The 23485-nt window shown below is 50.6% G+C and overlaps 5 protein-coding genes across 5 annotated transcripts; 2 read left to right on the top strand and 3 right to left on the bottom strand.

Annotated features, from left to right (window-relative positions):
• Nucleotides 1-626: 626 nt before the first annotated feature.
• Nucleotides 627-2492, top strand: NCS57_01295900 (MFS domain-containing protein; the record flags this gene model as incomplete). Its single annotated transcript, XM_053062613.1, has 8 exons — nt 627-784; nt 838-931; nt 986-1110; nt 1163-1421; nt 1475-1738; nt 1790-1956; nt 2010-2244; nt 2301-2492. The coding sequence occupies 8 exons, from the start codon at nt 627-629 to the stop codon at nt 2490-2492; spliced, it is 1494 nt and encodes a 497-aa protein (XP_052907508.1).
• Nucleotides 2493-10061: 7569 nt separating this feature from the next.
• On the top strand, nt 10062-11417 carry NCS57_01296000 (Prolyl aminopeptidase; the record flags this gene model as incomplete). The annotated part of the gene is made up of 1 exon (XM_053062614.1): nt 10062-11417. The coding sequence occupies one exon, from the start codon at nt 10062-10064 to the stop codon at nt 11415-11417; it is 1356 nt and encodes a 451-aa protein (XP_052907509.1).
• Nucleotides 11418-12835: 1418 nt separating this feature from the next.
• NCS57_01296100 (uncharacterized protein) lies at nt 12836-13732 on the bottom strand (the record flags this gene model as incomplete). Its single annotated transcript, XM_053062615.1, has 2 exons — nt 12836-13251; nt 13309-13732. 2 exons carry the CDS (start codon nt 13730-13732, stop codon nt 12836-12838), a joined length of 840 nt encoding a protein of 279 aa, XP_052907510.1.
• A 565-nt stretch (nt 13733-14297) lies between these two features.
• Nucleotides 14298-16178, bottom strand: NCS57_01296200 (uncharacterized protein; the record flags this gene model as incomplete). Its single annotated transcript, XM_053062616.1, has 1 exon — nt 14298-16178. One exon carries the CDS (start codon nt 16176-16178, stop codon nt 14298-14300), a length of 1881 nt encoding a protein of 626 aa, XP_052907511.1.
• A 3460-nt stretch (nt 16179-19638) lies between these two features.
• NCS57_01296300 (uncharacterized protein) lies at nt 19639-21633 on the bottom strand (the record flags this gene model as incomplete). The annotated part of the gene is made up of 5 exons (XM_053062617.1): nt 19639-19760; nt 19808-20191; nt 20241-20295; nt 20351-21157; nt 21574-21633. 5 exons carry the CDS (start codon nt 21631-21633, stop codon nt 19639-19641), a joined length of 1428 nt encoding a protein of 475 aa, XP_052907512.1.
• Nucleotides 21634-23485: the final 1852 nt, after the last annotated feature.

Raw genomic sequence — 23485 nt, forward strand, 5'->3', positions numbered from 1 at the left:
TCCCCTGTGGATAAGTCTGGCAATCTAGATGCCCTCATCTCCACCCAAGATTACGTCGTTATCTCCAAGAATGTAATCAAAACCCAATTACCCCACGTTCGAGATATCAACCCATCATCTCGGATCCGGGGAACGGGAAGCATATCAGCCGCCCACTCCCACTTGATGATTCAGGTTCCAGGGCACGACTCGGACGGTGGCTTTTCGTTGCCGACATGGCCAATCGGCATCCCTCTTCAGATCAAGTTAGCGCACCCGTCACTCAGACCTTGTAAAGCGAACCTTCATTTGCCGATGTGGCCAATCATGTTGGGCTCGTTACAGCTCCGCGGAGGCTAGCGCCGCGGCACATTATCACGGGAGGCAAAGTTTGACGTCTAGAATTGGCGACGACGTCGGTGAACCAGATAATACCCCTTGTTATAGATTGCGGGGGAGGAGAACGGCTGGACCGCTCTATGGAGCTATTGATAAAGTAACAGGCCATTGTCACGCTCGGTCTCCCCATTCAGCAGATACAGCTTCTCCTACTTAACCAGGCGATTCTCTGCCTCTCAGAGCGGCGACCTCAGCAGACACATCAGCATCTCAACTAACCCGAATAATTATCACTTTGCAAACTGAGAATGGAACAAGACAAGGCAGACAAGACCATGTTCCACCCTGAGGAGCCAACTCCCAAGGTCGGTGAGATGCTCAGTCTGCAAGGTTCCCTTGAGGTGGCAGAGGAGGGGACAGCAACAAACCACCAGGGAAAACATCTTTTGAGGAGAATTGACTTCTGGTAAGTCTCGAGGCTCGAGCATTGATGTGCGATTGTTGACGATAACTATCTAGCCTAATGCCGCTGCTCCTCGTTTCGTATACGCTTCAGTTCCTTGACAAGCAATCGTTGAACTTTTCTTCCATCATGGGAATCATCGATGACCTGGTGAGCCAAGTTTCCCTGTCAAGTTTTCCAACTCGAGTCAGCTAACAACATTAGGACTTGGCCGGATCAAGATACAGCTGGAGCAGCAGCGTCTTTTACTTTGGTTATTTGGCCTTTAGCTACCCGGCTTCATTCTTGATGGTCCGCTTGCCACTGGGTAAATACCTAGCCGGTACAAGGTCAGTCAGTTCAATCCACGATACAGTGAAGAAAATCTCACCTGGCTCACAGCTTTGTCTGGGCTGTCGTCTTGATCTGTCACGCTGCAGTTCAGGACTTCAAGGGTCTTATCATTGCTCGCTTCTTTCTCGGTGCCGCTGAAGCATCCATCTCGCCTGGATTCTCATTGATCACCGGAATGTGGTACAAGCGAGAGGAGCAGCCCCTCAGACACGGCATCTGGTTCCTTGGTAACGCCATTGCTACCATGTTTGGAGGTCTGTTGGCCTACGGCATCGCTCATATCGGCGGAAGCCTTGACGCATGGAGGGTATGGAAGACTCCCAGTTCTCTATCGTTTCACAGCTAACGCTCAACCCGCAGTGGCTCTTTATCATCTTTGGCCTCATCACCCTCGTCTGGGCTGTGGTCCTTCTCATCTTTCTCCCCGACACGCCTGACAAAGCACGCTTCCTCGATGAACAACAACGAACTCAAGCCGTCGATCGGATCCGCAGCAACCAAACCGGCATGAAGGATAACCATTTCAAGTGGGACCAAGTCCGCGAGGTGGTCCAGGATCCCAACGTGTTGCTGCTGATGGTCTATCAGCTGACGTTTAGCATTCCGAACGGCGCCCATACCACGGTAAGAAGAGCAGTTGAAGACATGAAGTGCATCTTTCTAACATCTCCATAGTTCAGTAGTCTGGTCATGGCTGGCTTTGGGTTCACTCGATTTCAGGTGTATCTGCTGAATATGCCCATGGGTGCTATCCTTGCCTTCTTTGCCATTGGTTCGAGTTACCTTTGCAGTCGCTTCAACGGCTACAGAACCATCATCGGCGCAGCTCTAAGTCTCATCAGGTCAGTACAGAGCCATTTCGGACCATGGATATCTGAAACTAACATGAACTCAGCTTGACGGGTTCGATTCTGGTTCGATTTGGCCCGAACCAAGGCAGCCGGCTCCTCGGCCTGTGGCTTTTTGTCGCCTTTGCTGCCGGCTTCCCCATCTCTCTCTCGTTAATTGCTTCCAATGTTGCGGGCTTTACCAAGAAGAGTGTTGCTTCAGCCATGATGTTCTTCTGCTACGCCGCTGGTAACATTATTGGGCCTTTCCTCTTCTTCCCACGTGAAGCCCCAGAGTACGCAGTGAGTTACAACCCATCCCTGATGCAGGAGAGTGCGCATTACTGACTTCATCCCAGAGTGGGTTCCTTGCAACCACGATTTGCTTTGGCATCTCGACGTTGACGATGCTGGTCCTGCGCTTCACGCTGATCACGGAGAATAAGCGTCGAGACAAGCTTCAACAGACGACCATCTCTCTGCCTCCGGACCAACTTGAGATTTCTGACAAGACGGACCGTCGCAACCTCAACTTCCGATATGTTTATTAGTGTATGGAGTCGCACTTAGCATCTGATATCTGGCACCCTACTTAAGCATAGCCAATATATTGCATTTTACCACATATCCAATGGGCGTAAATACGAGAGGAAAAGTCACGGTCAACCACTGGTACCCCAGTGCTGCGGCCTCTTTTCCCATTCCCCGTGCTCTTCTTTCTGACCTCTTCTGCATCGATAGTTATCCTGCCTCGACATAGAATCAACTCCGGTTTCTGATTAGCCTCCTCCAGGCTCTCGTAGTAGTACTCAATTTCAACAGGCTCTCTAGTGTCTGCTCTGATGGCGTCCTCGATGATCTCGCAGTCTTTGACGTTGAGCCAGGGTTCGCGCCTACAACCCTCGAGGCCGCCGGCGATGCAGATGATGTCCATCGAGTCCACCTCCTTTGGCGGAGGCGTCGGGGAGGTTTGGGATGCACGCATTGTGCTGTGGTTGATTCAAGGGGAAGGGGAATCTGTCTTCAAGGCAGATGGCTGAAGGCTTTTAAGAGTGCCTGTGAGCAGATTGAGGTGTTTATGCCAATGGAGAATAGTTTCTTTTGAGGCCAGGGGTAAAATAAACCAGCTGAATTCGCTCTGCCAGTCACGGAGAAATCGAGGTGATCGCAAGACATAGTCCCTTCTCAGGCAATCCTTCACTCGCATCGTCCTCTGGCAAGTTCAGTGACTTGACCCTCCATGCCAAAACCCACATGGCCCTGGTCCGAAAGCTCCCCAAACTTCAACGGCAGCTTCTCTAGCTCTTCATTTAGTGGATGGGCCCCGAATCTAGACCCATCTGCGGCCTGATCCAGTGAGAAGTTCCTTGTCGTGCATAGTATCCTCGAGAACGACACGTCACTGGAACAGCCGTTTAGTCTCATCGCAACCGCCCCGACGGCGACTCCGACCGTGCACACCAGACAGACGACCCCGTAAGCAATCCACAGTGCCCTAGGGTCATATCTCCAGATGTTGGAGACCGAAAATGTTTCGCAGATGCCGGGGCTCGTATCGTAGATATGCAAAGTTGGGTCTGCGAAGAGAGAGAGGGAGATATTTCTCACCAAGTCCACGATGCCTTGCCGGAAGCCTAGTTTCGGCCATTCCACAGATGGAAAGACGGTCTTGTTCGTATTTCTGAAATCTTTTTGCGGCCCAACCAGCGAGGAGTAGCTCAGTATTGTTGTTGTCACCTGTCCGCCCCAGCCCCCACGTGGAAACCAAATATGCCCTTGGAAGTGCTGGCCCACAAGATCGGCCAGTGCTTGGTATGCCCAATAGTTGGTCTCCCTGTAGGTCGCTGAGAGTGACATGTTCCCAGGAAACATGGGCCAGGGAACGCGCTCTAGGAACTCTTCGTCGATGACCTGGAGGTGACGGATGTCATTGATAAAGGTGACGTTGATCCTGTAAGTGACGCGATGTGGTTGGCACTGGAAATACTCATCGTCCGAAATTGGTCTATCCCGATGCTCCCTCTGTTCTGCCAGGGCCACAAGTTGGCGATTATTGAAGAGAATACCGATGTAGATATAAGACGACTTTCGGTAGGCGTCCGTGGAGTTGATGTACGCAGCTTCTGCCGAGTTGAAACTGATCCGCGAGCAATTGTATCCGACGCCTGGAGTCGTGGTTTCATAGGTGCAGTTCGGGCCACAGATGGAGGGGAATGGGAGGATTTCTTGGCCGATGACAACCTTGCGCAGCAGCTTCTCGGCGACGGGCGTTGGCCCACCGTATTTCCATGGATCGGCAACATCATTGCCCTCTTCGTCTGGGCCATAGTCGGACAGGGGTGGTCGTATGCCAAGACCATAAATGGTTTCGTTGTAGTTTGCCAGAGCCGACTGTGGTATCCTATACTTCCAGTCGAATCTCTTCTCGAAGTTCAAGACTGGGATATTACAGCTCTGGTTTGATTGCGTCGTCAGAGTCGTGACTGAGATGGCCGCTGGTGTTACGATGGCGGCGAGAGGAATGCCCCAGAGAAGGACGGCCAATAGCACGAGACCTGGCATACTCAGCCAGATGTCTTGGACGAAGAAGGCGGCCGGGTCGGTAGTGATGGCGAAGAGGGCGTCGATTCCCCTGAGCGACATGAACCTTCTCCGTAGCATTGCCCACACCAGCTGTTTGATGGCGATGCCCAGGCTCGCCGCAAAGCAGGCTTTGACGAGAAAGGCAAAGCCAGTCCCCACGCGAATGACCCATCTTTGGTCCTCTGCGTTTTTTCCATCCATTGAGACATAGTAAGTATGGTGGCCGACGGCGAGAGCGAGGCCAGCAAGCCACAGAACAACCATGAACGATGGATGACACCAGTGGATTTTAATATCAGTACTGGGCGCTACTCCTGGTGGGGGATGCTGAAGATTCTGTTGAAACGCTGCCTCAGCAGGGAGCTGCTGGGCTGTGTAGGAGATGCCATCTTGATGCTGCGGGTGGCCGTAATGGTACTGATCCTTGATAGGGGAGAAATCGGTGGCGTTGAAGTCTTGTGCCATGCTGATGAGGTGTATAACATTCTACAAGCCATCGTCTCATTGTGGTGAGATTCAGAAAGTAGGGACGCACAGGCGATCTTTTATACCCCGATAGTTGTGTCGCTTTGCCTGCGGCTTACAATCGCCCTTAAAGGAGGTGTTTCAGCCCTGCGCCAAAGGATTCTGTCTCTTCTCATCGGTTATGCTAGCTCGAGCCCGATGCCTTGCCTTTCGAGCTGCTAGAGTAGGAAGTGATCGCCCACTCGCCTAACAGACACCGAAAGCTGAATTAAGGTTAATTCAGTTCTCTCGACTTGTTTTTGAACTAGAGTGTCTATCATCCCTGTGGAGGCTGAGCGGTGTCCCTGTTTGGCCACCCCGAGAGTGTCTTTCAGCCCAGAGTAAAAGTTACGGGAGGGATGCCTCTCATTGGAGAAGCGATGATTCTGGGCGCATTTTGTAGGCGGAATTTGCCCAAAGCCAAGCTCACCAGCTGTAACTTTCAGCCATTTTATGCACCTCGTGTCAGCTTGTGTCACCTACATGCCACACTTTTGTCCGCGCTAATTGGTTTGGCAATCCAGGTTAAGCAGGTTGGGGAGTGGGCAGTCTTTTAGGTCTATATGCCGGTGATGATTGATCCAGGGAGGCTACAGCGATGGCTCGTCTGGTCCATGCCCTTTCAGTCTTGACCATCAGTTAAGTTTGTCTGGCAACTTCGCCCAGAGTAAATCATTCTGCGACAAAGTCAAGGTAGAAAGAAGGCCGCCTGGATGTAAGATCCCGATGCTCAGGAGCGAGAATGGTTAAGAAATTGAGACGAACCACAAGAACGGCTGGCTCCCTTGCTGACACGCGTGTCCCTTGTGTTTCGTCTCAGGATACTATTGTCTTGGTCTCTTTTGACTAGCAAGCAGTATTTCTGCTAACATGAGCCATTAATCTTACGTTTAGGATCGCGGTCCATCATCATCCAGAAGTGAAAGGTTAATGCCCGCGTTGTCGTCGGCGACATTCGACGGGCCGGCCTTGAATTTGCCCGATATTTCCGGGGTCAAGCAAGTGTGTGGGTGCTAAAGAGGGGATTGAATTGATCTGCCTGACGAGGTCTAAATTGTGTGACGAGCCGGGGCTTAGTCATCTATGTACTGCTCCATTACGGCAGTTGCATACTGTTGCGAAGTAGGGCTATCCGTGTGGATCGCCTCAATCTGTGTGTATTGCTTGTTGTTGCTTCTGAGACAATTCCCTCTTTCCCTTTTCGGACCGTGACGAGGCCTTCCTAATTCGGCCTAGTACATCCGACGAGCCGGAGATTACCCGGACGGACAATGAACGCACGTGACCACCCTCAGAGCTATTGTACAGTGTCCAATCCGACACATACAGACTTGGCTGCCACTTTTGACACACCCAGCCCAGCCACCAGATCACGCCGCAACCCGGCCATGTCAAGACGCTCACATCACCAATTATTCTGCTGTGTTAATTGAACATCAATTCTCTGATAAATATTTACACTGTGCAGTTTTTCTCCTGCTAAACGATAATGAGCTCGACCAAGATAGTCGGGCCCTTTGACCGGAGGCGCTTAGTTCGGCGCTGCGTCAATTGCAAACGGCTACGGCGTGGGGCAGGTCACTCACAAAAGGTTTCAACTTGCTCGTCGCTAACATCAAAGCAGTGCGACGGCCATTTCCCCTGCAGTCAGTGCCTCTCGCGTGGCGTCGAGTGTCACGGGCCGATGCAGCAAATCGTTTCAAGCCCGACGGTAGTCCTCTGTGGTCCTCGTGTGCGACCTGCTATTGAGAGCCGCGAAGACATACTACGCATGGCTACTACTGACCTAGACATACCGCTCCAGTTTTCCCAATTTGTTCATGCACCATACTCGCCGTTCGCGATTGTATTTGCTTCGGAGGACTGCCAGAGGCATCTTCATACTCCTGCCGTCGGCTATATTATACGAGCGCTCTTTGGAGCTGGGCCGAATCACGAAGAGTCTGAGAATCTGAATCAGACTGCGCAAGATGCTACCTGGGCGCGCAGTATCCGGCAAAGCCTGAGTCGTAACCTTGATACAGTTCTTTCTCAGGGATCAGCCGACCGGTACACCGTCATGCTATCGGGGGTTTTAACAGCCATCTGCCAAGTCAGTTCTTCCAAGCATTAAAGTTTCAGCCCTTGCCGAGCTAACCTTTCGATTCTAGACAATGGTAGATGAGTCTGGCCTTGGGTTTATATCCGCAATTGAAGCCCTGTCCACATTTTATCATGCCCACGCCCCGGAAATGGCGTCCTTTGTATCTAGCCATGCATCTCTATACGACACGATCAGCGTCCTGGCGGCCATGAAAGCATTGGCTTTGGATGAGTATCCTCCGTCTATTGCGACTGAGTCATGTGGTGAACGCTTGCATGCCCAAAGCTCCGGTTCCAAAGCAGAGCAACTACTGCATGACTTCTCATCTATCACTGTTGGTCTCGCAAAGGCCAACTCCTTGTAAGACCCGCCGACATGAAGACGGTTCTGTTGGAAAGCTTATCATTGGAACAGAGCTATACGGTGGACGGCTCAGGCTCGGAATGCATATCTACTCCGAGGGGGTGGTGTTCAGCCGTGCAACATTGAGGCTGAGTTACTTCAGATGGGGAAACTCGCCTTGCAACAAGGCTGGATGGTCATGCGTATGATACAGAGGTTGAGAGACCACATTGGCGTGGAAGCCATGGAGTTCATCTCTCTACGTGAGCTCCTCTATCACATCGCACTCATCGCTCTTTCAAGACTCTATCTTGACATTTCATGGGCTACCCTTCAACAAGAGCTGCCAGGAATAAGTGGGTTAGGTGAACTGCATAACCATGCCCTCCAGGCTCTACATTACATGGAGCAGCGATTGCCCCTGGTGCGTCTAGAAGCGCTCTTTTACCTGCCGATGACTCTTGTCATCGCTTTAGAGTGCCAAACTCGATCTGATTTCGACCGGATAGAGGCTGCCATTTCGACGATTGGCAACAAAGGGTTTGCCTTGGCGAGAACCTACCTTGCGGATGTACAGCTTCTGTGGGAGTTTAGGAGTGTCAGTGCATCCGATGGTGTAGCACAAGTAGTTGATTAGATACACAAACGATTCTCTAATAGGCCCCGTCAACGATGAACCATGTTAGCTGAGTAGTTGTTACATGCTTGCTCGTGACTTGAATGCCACGCACACCTGGCAAGAAGAAAAAAGGGCTTCACTCCCATAGAGTCATTTTGCACCAGATTCCAGCGGCTTTTGCAATCTCTTCAGCTTTCTTGCCAAACCCATTGATGTGTCCGCTTTCCACTATATCGTGAGGAGCGCCCTCCTCCACCCTCAGAGATACATCGCAGCCAGCCCGAAGCATCTCGTCGATCCAGTCCACAACTTCGTCGTAAAGGAGCTCCTGAGCACCAACATGGATCCAAAGCTGTGTTGCTGAGGGGAAAGGACGTCCAGCCAGCGTGATACATGGGTCGCCGAGGTCAACAGAAGCTTTGGGGGCAAATGAGGCAACAGCCCATTCGGCGAACCTTGCCGGGATATAGTCTGTTTGGTAGTTCTTTCGCCGCAAAGTAACAGCGGCGGAGGCTCCTGCGGCTATATCCAGCCATGGTGACTATAGGAGCGCCTGAGCAGGAGCAGGCACCTTGGATGGAAGATACTCGCCTAGGTATTTGAGTAGCGAGATGGCTAGATGCGCTCCTGCATTATCTCCACTAAGGATAATGTCCTTTGGATATATGTCTTGATCAAGGAGGAATAGGTACGTCGAGATAGCATCTTGTAATGCTGCCGGGAATCTTCCGGCGGATGTATAAGAAAGTGTGTAATCAATAAACAATGCCAATGGGGCAATGTGACGGTTGAAAATACCTGCCATGTAACCGCTATCTAGCGGTCATCCATTGCCGATGACGTAACCGCCCCCGTGAAAGTGCAATACGATGCCACCTCCTCGCTGAGCAGTGGCACTGAGAGCCGAGGGCTCAGGCGCAGAAGGATACTAAGTGCCGCTGATCGCCATGGGTTATATCTTTGGATTAAGAAGAGGGCCTTGATAGACCTTAAGGCGGGGCGATGGCTTGATGAGAACAAAACGTGCAACAATATTCCCTGAGGAGAGGACAAGTGGCATAACCCATTGCACTCGGGTGTAAAAGAGCATCAAATCAAACATTAGCTTACGGGCTAAAGCCTGATGCAGGGAGTATCCATGGTGTGGACGATTGCGACGGCCGGCATAGTAAAGGCCGACGGGCAACAGAGAAAATATTTGGAAGATCAGAACGATGGTCCAGAATATAGTGCTCAGGCTGAGGGTCTTGGCAGGTTGAGGCATAACGAAGGCAAGGAAGCTTGCGTGCTGGATGTTGCGCGGGAGTGTTGGTTCGTGTGACTAAAGAGCAGAATGCAGAAGATCAGCTGGCGAACAAGGAAATGGAATCGGTAGACGATGATGATGCGAAAGTGAGGTCAATGTGGAAGAAACTGAGATTTGAGTAATGGAAACGCATAAACAATCGCTTCCTGAAAGGCCGTGTCTGTTCAGGAGCTAGACGAACAAGCAACCAAGCAGTGCTAACCCAGAGGGGAAATATTCGAGCTGTTTATGTGGAGACGAACGGAGCTTGGTCACATCCCCGCCTCCTACAACCCCGGTAACGTTCCTCAGGAGGCTTCAAACCGTCTGAACACGCGAGGCCGCGGGACCGGAGGACCGGGCCTAGTCACATCCCCGCCTCCAACCACCCCGGTAACGTTTCTCAGTAGGCTCCGAACCGTCTGAACACGCGAGGACACGGGACCGGAGGACCGGCACACCAACATTTCACATGTCTAGGACTCTTTGTGGCCCCTGAGATACCAAGGAAAGTCCGTTATTGTAGAGAAATCAAAGTCACCCGAGCTGATCCGAGGTCCCGGTAGAGGTAGGGGGGAGGAAAAGGGAACACAAATATAAATACCAGCAGCCCTCACCAGTGCAAAGTGTCTGAACATGAGCACCTGAGTCAGTCAACACAGCAGTTCTCATTTAAACTCCATTCTACAGCACGAAAAGCAAACATGCTTCAGCGTCTTATCTTCCTTCTCATCGCTCTGGCGACAGCCACCGCCGGCAGACAGGCTGCGAATTTCAACATCACGTCAGCTCAGGCTGAAGAGTATGGCTGTGGGCATACTTGCCAAATCATACTCAACGCAACCATCCCCTTCGATCGTGCAACAGTGGGGGAAGCCTTCGACTTCGATTTCTACAATACAGCAAACAACTTCTCAAGCAGCTCACCTGGAGACGTGCTGAAGTTCAAACCTATCAATGCCACAACTCGCAATTTTAGGGCTGGCACGACTGCCTACAAGTTCCAGTACACTTCCATCGACAACCAAGGCAGTCACGTTCCAGTTACGGGCTTTATAGCGTTCCCGTACAGCTCGGGCGGGCATGGCGGCAGTGATCAGACGGTTTTCCCGCTCGTGGCGTTTGCCCATGGAACAATTGGGGCATTCTACGGCTGTGCGCCATCTAATGGCCCCAACATGTTTGACTACGATACCTGGCAGACCATCGTGTCGAGGGGCTACGCCGTCGTAGCAACCGACTATGCTGGCCTAGGCAACAATTACACTCCTCACATGTATTTGGACTTTCGCTCTCACGCTGCAGATATATACTACAGTGTTATCGCGGCGAGGAAGCTATTCGGCCATCTTCTTTCACAGGAATGGCTGTCCGTGGGCCACTCCCAGGGGGGAGGCGCAGTGTGGAAGCTCGCCGAGAGCGAGTTTGTCCGCCACGATGCAAAGTATCTGGGTACGGTCGCAATGGCGCCTGCGACATATCCAGTAAGTATGATGCTGGATAACATCAATCATATTGAGTTTCCTGGCTATCTTCCTTATCTGAAACTCGCTGCTGAGCGTGCGATCCCGGGCTTTGTGGGGACCATGCTGTCTCCTATTATGCGAAAGCGAGTCGAGATGGCAGAGCGTTTCCAACTCTGCGCATCGAGCCTTGCAGGACTCACTCTGGACCTTGGTCGAAAAGACTTGATCAATTCCACGGGCGTTGCCCACGATGCGCCCATTCTTCTGGATTGGGAGGCAAGAGTGGCTCCGGCATCTGGCGGACGTTCCAAAGGCCCAATACTCGTTGTTCAGGGTGCCAACGACACAAGCGTCCTGCCGCCTACAACCGAAAAAGCATGGAAGAAGAGTTGTAGAGATGGAAACGAAGTTCATATTCGTCTCTACATGGGCGTCGAGCATACTCCAATCACGGCAGTTGCTCAAGTTGACTGGATGACCTGGATAAACGGGCGTTTCAGTGGCGACGATTCAGGCCACAAACAATGCACTAGAAAGATCATAGCTCCTTTCGATGCTAAATGGGCCAACCTGCCACCGGAGTTTAGTCTGTAGGTCTCCAACGACGGCAGATAGAAACGGTGCAATTGCAACGTTTCTATATGGGTTGGCAGCGCGTGGTTCTATGGTAGCGAGATGCGTGTCTATATGTATACTCTGGTCATTTAGGGCTCAATGACAGCAACGAACTTCAGCCGTGCCTGTTCCTCACAGTCTACTACTTTTAGCATTAAACAATATTTCTGTATCCTAGGATAGTGCTGGTTCCTCAGATGAGCCAAAAGCCGCTCGTTGGGGATGTCACTGATTGCCACGGTTGCTGTTTCTAACGTACACACTCCACGGTCTTCATTTCGAGCTAGTTGAGCATCACGAATACTTGCGTGCGTGCTTTCAAGAGGGGTCTTGGACAGATTTTTATGCAAGCGGAACAATGACAGAGCAACGAGTGGTATAGGAGTCAGTCGGTCTGGTGCCAAAGCTGCTGCCACGCCGGAAAACTCCAATGGTGGTGGACGAGGCCAAAGCGTTGAATTATGGTCGGTCGCCGTAGCAGGACTCGCTGTGGCAGCAGTGAACTCGTTGTAGTCGTAACACTCGTACATAATTGTCAGAAGTAATTAATAAAAAAAAAATCTTCTATTTCCATTAATGGCTAATACTTCACTATGGCTTTCACCAGCTACCTAACGCAATGGACAATACAAGGGCATGAGACGCAGTCGTAGCATCCGTCTGAAGTGAGAACCAATCTCGAGCTTTCCCCGCCAGATCAGACCTAACTTGAACGGTCAGCACCTTCCTTCAAAGTTTAGTGTCCCACGAGCAAGTAATATGAAGGGGTGTCTCAGATTAATAGTCGGAATGTGTTTGAATCATGACAGAAGTTCATAGCCATGGAAGTAATTGATTCGATTTCATCATAGACAGGGAAAGTGAAAGAGACTGTTTGATGCTTACCATTAGGTCGATGAGATACTCATTGATAATGTGCGTTAGAGGCTGGCCTTTCTCGACTGGCGAGAACAGAGGCAGGCGTCTGAGGCCAGATACGTTCGGAAGAGAAAGAGGAATAGATAAAAAATTTGCGCAATCCGGGTTTTCTTTCACTGCAGGATCATTTCCCCATTCTTTTCTCTACAGCCCTAGTCGCGTGACTGGCTGAAAGGCAATGATCCTTGACCAAGGAGTGGTGTTGGCAATGCAACACAGGACATGCAGGTCAGAAAGTGATCTGAGCGTTGCTACCTGAGCTTGATTGGGCATTATCTGACCATCAAGAGGCGTGCAGACCAGGAGTCAGCGGAGTTCACACAGTATCAAAAGAAATGAACGACTGTCAGGACTGCTCTCCTGAAAAAGATGTGTGCCAGCATCTCCGAAAGGCTTCTCGTACCGGCGAGAATGGTGTTGATAGCATTACAACCTGCCTCTTACTAAACACAATGCAACAAGCCCTACAGCCCCTCTCCCTACAAGTTGATTCTGAGCGACAGCGTGTTGTCGAATGTCACAGTTCCCCAGAACGGCTCCATGCCAGCGTTTCCCACGTTGACATAAGTGCTCTCACTAAACACACCCTGTTTCGAGAGTGCCAAGAGCCAGTCCTTGATGTCTCCCGTGAAAGAACCCCCAGCCTGGTTACCGAATTGGTCATTCTCGGGAGCCAGCAGAGAAGAGACTGTGATGCCAGTGTCGGTGTTGAGGCCTTGGTACAGCTTCCAGCCACTCTTTCCATAGAGGTTGTTGATGGTCGCAACGGGGCCCTTGTCGAAACCGATCGGCACTTGCCCGCCCTCGTACTTGACCCACAGCATGAGTTCCTGTGCTGCGCTTGATGTCTCATCGCCTTTAGTGTCGGAAGTCATGAAATCATACACGACGTTGCCTAGTTCAAAACATTAGCTGATGCCTCACGTATCCTGCTCCCAGCAGGCAGAAGTACCTTTGTAAGCAGTAGAGTTTGACACAGTCCACTCATATGTAGTCGGGATGCTTCCAATGTCGCTGAGTCTTGTCTGCAGGCCCTGAGTGAGGCCAACGAAGGAATACCCCTTGACCAGGTCTGGGCTTTTTGAAGGGCTAATGTCCCAGATGCTGCTCCAGTGGATCTGCTGAGCATCCCCAGACCCCGAAATGTCATAGTATCCGGTACAACAAGAACCATCAATTGCTTGGTAATTGTAGTTCATGGAAAACACAATCCACGGACTGCCAGAGATGACCTCGAACTCGTTCGGGGCGCCGCAGAAAGTTGAAGCCGGTTGGCCACTGGCACGGCGGAGGGGGCCCAGCGACGATGAGACGCGGCCTGTCGCCAACGCATTTACTGCGAGGGCAGGGGCAGCGAGGTAAAACGCAAGCTTCATTATGAATAATCGTTTCGCGAATCAAGGAACAATACACCTTAGCCCCATAGCGAAAGCCACAGTCGGCGCGAGACCATTGTTTTATGGTGTTCAAGAACAGATGTGCTTCTCCTATATCCATAGAGAATTTAATAAAGGATCAACCTTGTTGTTTCAGCATGGCGAACCAATTGTTTATTCCATCAACCCGAAACTTGACCCAAACTCGAAACAGCGATGCGATTGATGGAACTCAGAGGGTGCAATGAGCAGGGACCACTTGCAAGGGTGTAATAGGACCAGATTACGCAAGCTGCCGACTACGCAGTTTGGTTTAAATGCGTATCTGTGTAATTATCTATTAACTGCAGGCTGTTTTCACTTTTCAGGCAGAGGCGAATTGCTATCACAGAAGAATCGAGCAAGCAATGTGAGACTGTTCTATCAACTTCATACCTCCAAACATTCATAGCACCGTAAGCAGCCAGTTGAGCATCAGCTTTGACAGATGAGCAGCCATTATTGGTAGAGGGAAATAGCTTGTTATTTGTAGGCATGTCTCGCCCAGTCGCAACCACTCAGACCCCTACTGTCCCGCAGGTACTAAGAACGGCACAAACTTTGGGATGAGATCATCATCATTCAGCAACTCATCGTCTCTTTCAGTAATGGTCGGAAATGGTGCCGAAAGCTTCCGGGGATCGTCTTCGCTAAGCTCTTCGTCTTTGGTCCCCGACTTCTCATCCAGTTCCCTTGCATTTTCCCCAGACTCGGCCAGCTCCTCGGCCGACCTTCGCGCCTGCAGCTTCTCGATCCATTCCTTGTCCTCGGGTCCGATTTTTAAGAGAACGAATGGTGGGTTGAGGTTCTGGAAGTTGCCCTTGTACTTTTCGAGATACGCTTTTGCCGTCTCTTGGGTCTCAACTCGCACTGAAGATGCGGAGCCAGTGTCTTCACGGTCGGCTTTCAGCACGACAGTCATTGGGCCTGACACATTGCGGATCACCTCTTCGATGTGATCCACCGGGCCGCCGTACTGGAGGAGAAGACGGACGGACTCCATAGACTTGAGGACTACCGCGATCCATAGCGCAGTCGGACCTGTCGCGTATCTTCCATTCCCCGCGTGAACGTCGGCGCCGTGGCTCTCAAGAAGAAAGCGGACCATTTCGGGCTTGTCGTTAGCTGCAGCCAAGTACAAGGGCTTCATACCCGGCGGCATGCGGTGCTTGTTGGGGTCAGCGCTATAGCGCTCTATCATCAGCCGAGCGCTGTCAATAGACCCCGCCCCTGCAGCTTGGTCAAGTAGATGCTGAAGGTTGAGGGTTTGGCCTTCGGGAAGCTGGTCGAGGGACATGGTCTCATGCTCGGTGATGCCAAAGCTGTTGATGAACTCGAACTTTTCGGGGCTGTTGTTTTCCATGGCACCGTACGCCCCATACACAAACGGCTTGTGGAGGTCCTCGGAAATGTCAAAGGGGAGGATCTCGCCATCGAGATCGGTGGGATACTTGTAGCTGAGGAGCAGCTTGAGAGCATCGACAGAGCCGGCCATTGCTGCTTCTGGGATGGCCTCGACAATGGCTTCCCGTTGTTCCTTTGATAGCAACTTACCCTTTGTCTTACCATCTCGTGCCTCTACCGCATAAGCACCGTGCTCGAGTAGAAGTTTGAGCGTGTTGAAGCCTTGAGGCGCCTTCGCAGCCGCTTTGATGGCCAACGGAGTGACCCACTCCTCCGGCTCTTCATCAGTAGTGATCTTCCTCTTCTTTGTCGAGCTATGAATAGGATGTTCCAGCAACAGCTTGACACTTTCAATTGCAGCACTGTCAGCCGCAAACTCCAGTGCGTTACCATTCCCACACTCAGAATTTGCCCTTGCAGTTGGATCGGCTCCCTTGCCGAGGAGATAGCGCACCACCTCTGGATGTTTCGCGCCCAATATGAGTGGAGTGCGTCCAGACTTATCGCGGACATCCACATCAGCCTTTCCTTGTTCCAAGAGGATATCCAGACATCCCACATGGCCGTAGAGGGCTGCAACATGAACTGGGGTCACCGAAGGGTCATCCTTATCCGGGATGGATCCATTCTCTCTCGCTTCTTGATCGGCCTGAGCCTCCTCCTCCGATTGAGGATCCTCTGGGATATCTGGGTGCACCTTCAAGCCCGTGGCCACGAGGCGTCGAACCAAGGCCTCGTCGCCGCGCTTTGCGGCGTCATATAGCATATTCCGCCTGTGAACTTGCTTCGGGTAATTCTCAAGCACCTCGTCAAGCTTGGCCACTCGCTCTTCCGGGTCGGTGATGAGCCATAGCTTTGCCTGCTGGAGAGGATTGCGGCCTAGCTGGTCGTAGTACTCATAGTCGTCTAGCCACAAGTAGTGACCTGATGGAAAGAGGGAGAGAGCCATTCCAGGCTCTGGCTCCGGGATATTGGGCTTAGGAGGTGGCAGTATCTTGACCATGGTGTTTGATGCAAAAGAATGAGATGCGATGTTCGTTGTTGAGACTTGGATTGAGTAGCAAGGCGAAAAGATGGAATGAAATGGCTTTGGAATATTCGAAGATCCATCTTCATCATGACGTAATAGATGTCTCAACTTCTCACGTCAGCCGCCCCCAAGAGACTATTGGAGTGATGCCTAGTTTTGTTCCATTGTCGTGTGTCGACGATCAAAAGTTCAAAACTCAACTCTATGTAACGCTGCAATGAATGGGAAGCTTATATAGTTCGTAGATACGGAAAAAACTGACCATTGAAATTGAGCTTTGATGACACAATAGCCATGTTGCCATGGGATTATCCGATCTAAGGGGGCTGCAGCCTGGTGGAAATGACATTTAAGAGCTCAGGCACTTGACTAGTGATGCGTGGCGCTCGCTATTCAGAACTCCACGATGACTTGGTTCCACAAATGACCATCGCTGCCTAGTTGAGTGCCCTACTCTAACAATGCACCACATGCTTCCAAAGGTACTTTGGTAACGAGTATATTGCTAGTGAGTGTCTGTAGCTACTCTATTGGGATCTTGACGATTTCTTGGCAAGTCAACTGACTTCATCTCAAGAGTAATTGGGGTGGAAAAGGGATGGGAAGAAAAACTAAAAGCAAGTTATAATACGAAAATTGCCTTGACGTCGTATTCTTGTCAAATCTGACCGAGCTGAGTTCTTATCATCCTGTGACAACCACATAATACTGAAGTGAATATATGGTTTTTCTAACTCTGAGGTGCCCGACGGTTGAGCCAGAGATTGACGGATGTAGAACAGCTTGGTCCAAGATACCCCAGCTCATATTGAGTTGGAGTCAAAGCACGCTGGGCCACTCTGGGCTACAGGGTGATTTCTCTTTTCGTAGGCAGAAAAAGGACGATGAATTTCTGCTATTGTTATTTACTATCTTTCATAATTAGCGGACCGAACGTGAAACCGCCTACGCAAAACCTCCAAGAAGATGTAATTGACGACTTCTTTACGCCGTGCGTGAGTATATTCTATTTCCCCAAGAAAATATTCTATGTTAAGCTTGTTAATATATTTCTTATGCCACAGATCTTCTCGAGGACAATATGTCTCCCGCATGTCACTGTGACGGTCTGAGTAACCGCTCTGTTTGCTTTAAGGGCCAGCCCAAAGATCCAAGGGAGCCTAATCAACCAGCAGCATAGTAGTTATCTTGTCTGCCAATAAGAATCTTGAATAGCGGCTTTAATGGGTTAAAACTGACTCCGAAGTCCTCATGTTGCGTCCAGGAGTCGTTTTCTAGCCGGGTTATGCTGCTCAGCACCCTCCCTGTCAGAGCGGGATTCAAATTGAAGCTCCAAACCGCAAACTGATGCGCACCAATATAGTTGCAATGTAGCAGAACTAGGAAGTTAGTTAGAGAAATGGCAAATCTTAATTTGCATGTTGGAAGATATTATCTAGCCCAGCCCGCGGGTGAGCCTTGACTACTATTGGTGTGAAGCTGGAATTTGTTCACATATAGACGGTTTGGCTATGGGCAAGGCGCCCCTACTACTGGTTTCATAGGCCATGTGAAGTAGAAATATCCAAGAACCACTTAAAATTGAGAATCATCCTCCTCTCTCCTTCTCTCAGTAGATCTCGGGGCTGAACCAATCATGCCACTTGACCAGAGAGCGGAACCGTCAACGCGAACCGTTGGTTCCGCAACATGAACTCCAGAATGCGGCTCCGGGGCCAAATACAGTGTATGGCATTTCGAATCAGATAGAATCCGAGATGCGGAATGCTTTCTCTCCATTGGAGTTGACAAACTTTCGCTTCCGTTTAGAATTCACTTGCGGATCCGATGAAGCAATCCGATGCGGATCCGGCGTGGGGCCCGGACCGGCTCCGTCTGGAATGCCGACGCGGACCCGGGACGGACCTGATTCGGCATCGCGACCGATGCGGCTCCGCCGGGATAAGGTTGTGATGAACCAGAAACTCTATTCATTTTGCCACCTGCTTGTTGATAGAGTTGCGGAAGCGATCCAAGTCCCAGATAGGTTGAACAGAGCTAAGGAATCTATGATAGTGAGGTGTATTCCAGTCGCTCTGGATTCCCGATCGTGATCCGCGCACCCGCATGAACATGTGCTTTCGGAATACCTTACTGTTCAAGAGCGGAGCCACAGTTTCTTGTTGACCGCTCTTCCACCGACCAGCAAGGGCCAGCAGATACCCAAAGAATCAGGCCCATGCTCTCTTCTCTGCTCCTGAATGGCTCGAGCTGTTTTGGATGTTGCTGACCGTGAGGATTTTATTTCCGCAATGGACTTGGAAGGCAACTGCAAGTGCTATGTGCTGTTGGGAAAGGACGCTCTTAGGAGGTGAATTCATGCTAGCGCGACATAATTTGATCACTCGATTTGCATCACATACTTCAGTGCATCTGTCAAGTTCCATCACCGGGCATCGTGATTGAAAGGCTTCTTCGTTCGGTCCTTGGTACCATTCGTGGAAGCACCATTCCACAGCGGAAACGCACTGGAATGCATCTTTGCGCGTCCGCCGCGGACGCGCTCGCAGGAATGTTCTACATCCCAACCACGGACAACCTCAACCTCACCTCCGCAATAATCGGGGTTGCTATACCAGCGGAATCAACATGCGGAATCCTCTCAGCACTGTATGCGGCTCCGTTAGGACAAAGTTTCTATTCGGTTCCGTTCGCCTACGCCGCCGGATCAGGTTTCGATTCCGACTGATCAGGCCACTGCGCGGAGCCTCAAGGCCGTGCCTTGTGCGGCTCATCAGGTGTTCCGGCGGAAGCGGTTGCGGACCCGATTCGCAAGTGGTGTGATCGAGAGCATAGTTGTCACTTTTACTCATGTTTGTCAACATGTAGAATATGACCTATCGCTGAGCGGGGGGTATTGTTCAATAACGGAAGCGCAACGCTTCCGCAATCATATGGCTATTGTTCTTCGGCAGGGCAAGCCCGTATAGGTTTGCCTCTACTACGGGAACAGCCTTATGCCCGTTTCTTCAGATAGTTTGTGTTATATGCCAAGCTACATGCTACACAGAGAGCGCAACCGTTGTTAGTACCTTGGCGCAGATTTTGGTAAAACGCTAGGAAGTGTAGCATCGCCATGTACTCGGCACCATACCGAGCCCTGATAAATCTCCTCGGCGAGCTACGGTAGAGTGGCCATCTTTAATCTCGTTATTTTCTACAGGGACGACGGATGTCCTCTTTCCTATGAGAGATGAGATTCGGGGTTCATGACAACATGGACAGACGAGTTCAACGACCGAAAGCATAAGATTCACAAAAACATATCACATGAGGTATTCGAAGAGTACACTCAGCCTCCCTTCTCAACTGCCGACCGAAGCCCGTTTCCCGTATAATGCCAGCATCCGACTGTCTTATCGTTCCTGACCGGGGTCCTTCGCCAGGCATTTCTTCAGAGCCTCTCTAACAATGGGTCATTCGCCAAATGCTCCTTTATCCTTGCAATTATCTTAACCGGAGCCGCAAAATCACACCAGAACCCCTCTTTGGTCTTGCACATGATGCTCACCCGGTCTATTGCCGATCAGCTTCGGTATTTCGGAGAGATGGGGCCAACTTACATCGTGCAGGCGATTTGACAAGCCTACTTTGACCAAACACAAGCATATCCCAGGCATGCTCCCTTTTCGCTTGCGGCTCGTTCTCTGCTGCCGAAAAGTCGATACCTTTCCACGCTCCACACCAGTTTGAGACGCTGTACAGTTTTTCGAATGGCTCGCAAATCAACATGACCTGCCTCCGTTTAGACACATCTCGCAGCGCCGCCAACCCGGCTTCGATCTCGGACCGTTCCAAGGCCTTGTTGATAGCTTGGCGATTATGAAGAGCTATCTCGTGTAACGGGGTAGATGCGCTGATCTTGAAATTTGCTGTGGCGTAATGCAAGGCGTTGTGGATGAATCGGTCGCCATCATCGTCCCACAGCCCTGGGGCACGGCCCCGTACTGGGAACTCTTTAATGGGGAAATTCCAAAAAGAGTACATAAGACTTACGGTTGACAGTCTGGGAAAGGTTCAGAGGATACTCTGGTCGATCGTGTCGAGTCATCTGGATACCAGTGAGCAAGGGTGATGTGGCTCCGAGACTAAGAACACTTACTTACCTTGGTAAAGATGGCAGTAAGGATATCCCCATTGCTAATATCTGGAGGGGATTCATCCTTCTCTACCAGAATTCTTGATGCCCGTTCTCTTAATCTCTCTACCAGCTGGAGAGGAATAAACACAATGTGAGATTCCTCCTTCCTAGCTTTCACAAGGTCAAGGACGATACTGGCCATCACCGCAGTCTGGTCTCTTCTACCTCTGGCACGCATCATTCCCTTTCGGGATCCTTTGTCAATGAAATCAAAAATCGGGTGTCCCGGTGGGAGCACATCGTCGCGATAGCCCAGCATGTCGGGAGGCGCTTCTCCTCTAGAGACTGTCAGCCAGGCTTTCACGATATTGGCCACTCCGAATTGATCAGCCAATACATGCGGACAGCTCATGGCCACGACTGAAGTATCGTTGAAGATGGTCAAATGAACGTATAGAAGGGGTGCATCGGACGGCCCGTCCTTCCGCTCAAAGGGCCAGTTTGCTGGTCGAAAGAGCTTGTCGATGACATCCATGGAGGGCAAGAAGGACACATTCTGACTCGGTGCAAAAAAGGAAGATAACTCCTCAATCTTTTGGATAGATTCAGCATTAGTCGTTGAAGACCAGTTGAAGAGCACGTAGTTCTCATCAAACGAGGACGGAACATTATACTCCAGGAGCTTCGTGGAGGGTGACAAGACGAGTCGAGCACCAAGCTTCAGCCAATGATTCCTGATGAGTCTATCGAGCGCATTTCTCAGAACTTCATTATCAAGCTTGTTTGGCACAATAAAAAATGTGCGAGAGCGAAGCCTGTCGACAGGGTTTGGCTGGTCTGTTAGTGGAACCGGTATTACCTCCATTGAGTCGGATGAAGGCGAAGCATTCTGCCAAGCAGTGGTTGCAGAAAGAAATTCACTTATGAGCCCATTGTTACCATTTCCAAGGCAGATTTAGGCATTAATTGCTGACGCGCAAGTCAGCCTTGGTCAACGGGGACCAGTGCTGATCTCACAGCACAGGGTGTCATTGTAGTCTTCTTCCGTGCAAGTCTTAAACCATCAGAAGCGCTAAAATCTGACGTCCCTGTAGTCGGGTGACTATGGATTATTCGAGATTATGCCTGCACAGCCCTGTTTTCAATACCAAACACCTTGCCCCTTCCCAACCGGTTGACCATTCTGGTTCATGCCGAACCCATTCTTCTTAGGTTGCTGCCCATTCTTTTTGATCATCATATGCTTACGCCGGGGGCTGTAATATCAGCCTGTTCCTGTAGTCCGTTTGATGCGACTCTGAGGTCCATTTTCGTCTGTTTGTTTCCATCACGTCGCTTCTAATACTCGTTGGATTCAGTATACTAGCAGCGCCCATCCTAGAGCCTCCAGAGGACCGAACTGCCTCAATGGATGGAGCTGGTTGGCCGCAATTAGCTTGACTATGCTTCCGATAGCAATCCCTCTACTGACCACGTGGGTGTTGCTCGACTCTGAGGCAGACCCTGCCATGGACAAAGCGGTTGGCGAGAGTGATGTTGTCCGCAAATGGCCTGAGGAATCGGACCAGGGCGAATGAAGAGATGATAAACCAAGTAGCGATACGTAGGGTTCTTCTAGTTTTGGCTAGTGTGGAAAGCCTCATCAAAACGCAGATACGCCCATCGCGAGCCATCCGGGAACTCGTCTCTCAGGTGGAGATGCCTAAGAAGGGGGGTCCCTGGTAGTACTTCTCAATGAACTCGACCGCGATAAAGAGAGAGTAGTCTCGCCTGGGACCACTGTCAGAAGAATCAGTTCGAAGGATGAGTGAGTGTGAAGACTTACCGAATGCATTTAAGCGCACCCCAGGCTTTCACTTGTAAGTGGATGAGGTCGTAGAAGGATCAGCAAACGCATTTCCTTCATCGGGTGTGGACGGAGTGGTTGTAGGAGCTTCTGAACCCTTCTCCAGCTCCAGGGCAGCCAGCGTCTCAGTGTTGCAACTCGACTTATCCCCAAGAGACTCAACTTTCAGAGGCTTTTCCTTCTTGAGATCATGTGCGAACTGAGCTACGACTGCGTTCTTCCTCCTTCGAGTCTCAGCGGCAAACTTGACCCGATCCCGAGCCATCATATTCTCACGGTTCTCAAGAAGGTCCTTTCGATTTATTAGGTTCTTTTCATACTTATTAAGGATTAAATCTCACAGTTTGTTACATTCCTCCTTAAAGTTGGCGTCGCGGTCTCATCCAGACTATTTGATTTCACCCTCCAGGTTAGGCGGGATGAAGGAGTCTTCGAGAGAACTCCAATAGCTCGCCAATCGCCAGAAGGGGTCGTGGAATTGGCTCTTTGCCTAGCATAATTTTGATCATGTTCTTCCTGTCTGGGTAACGACAGGGCGATGAGTGTATGGACAAACCAGCAAAAGGCGAAGTCGTGATGCGGTTCCAAGTGCGATCAGAAGGCCGGCCTATGACAATGAATACTTAGACAACTTGAGCCCTCACACACTCTCAGCAGACTTGTAAAGGCATCTGAGACAAATTCATGTTAGGAAAGACCTAACTAACATTTAGCTAGGGTTACTGGGCTTAGCCGAAAGGTCTGGAGGCCGGCCTGGTCGAGATCGGCACGGGCATTGATTTGGTGGCGTCGATAGCTTGCCTATAAACTGTTAGCTACTTTGTCTCAGCATAAAAGCGATCGCCAATACTTTTTGAGGATTCCCAGTACATGTCTTGGTCTCGATCTTTTATGCATCAAGTCGGTCTGCAAGAGAGTCTAGAAGGGCTGGGGCGTTACTCCCTGAGAGATATTTACATGATACGAACCTGGGTACATCATTGATCAATGACTCATAGTACTTCTCCATTGGCCTCAGCTGAAGCCGCGGGACGGCAACTGAACTCGGCATAAACGCCACATACGACTCCATCTACGGCTGAGGAATGTGCTGGGGCGCAGCTGAAAGAGGTGCAGGTGATGATGCATCATGCTAAAAATTGGGTCCTCATCTGACTATTATGGATGTCATAAACATCTATTTTTCGTTGCTAATCAAGACCCCAACGATAGGTGACAAAGCAAGTGACCAGTCTATTGATAGTGGCAAGTTCAAGGGAGTCGATATTAACTTCTTTGTTTAAGTTAAGGTAGTAAATCGAACTATTATTAGCG

The sequence above is a fragment of the Fusarium keratoplasticum genome, chromosome 11, assembly GCF_025433545.1.
Source record: "Fusarium keratoplasticum isolate Fu6.1 chromosome 11, whole genome shotgun sequence".
NCBI classification, from domain to species: Eukaryota; Fungi; Ascomycota; class Sordariomycetes; order Hypocreales; family Nectriaceae; genus Fusarium; species Fusarium keratoplasticum.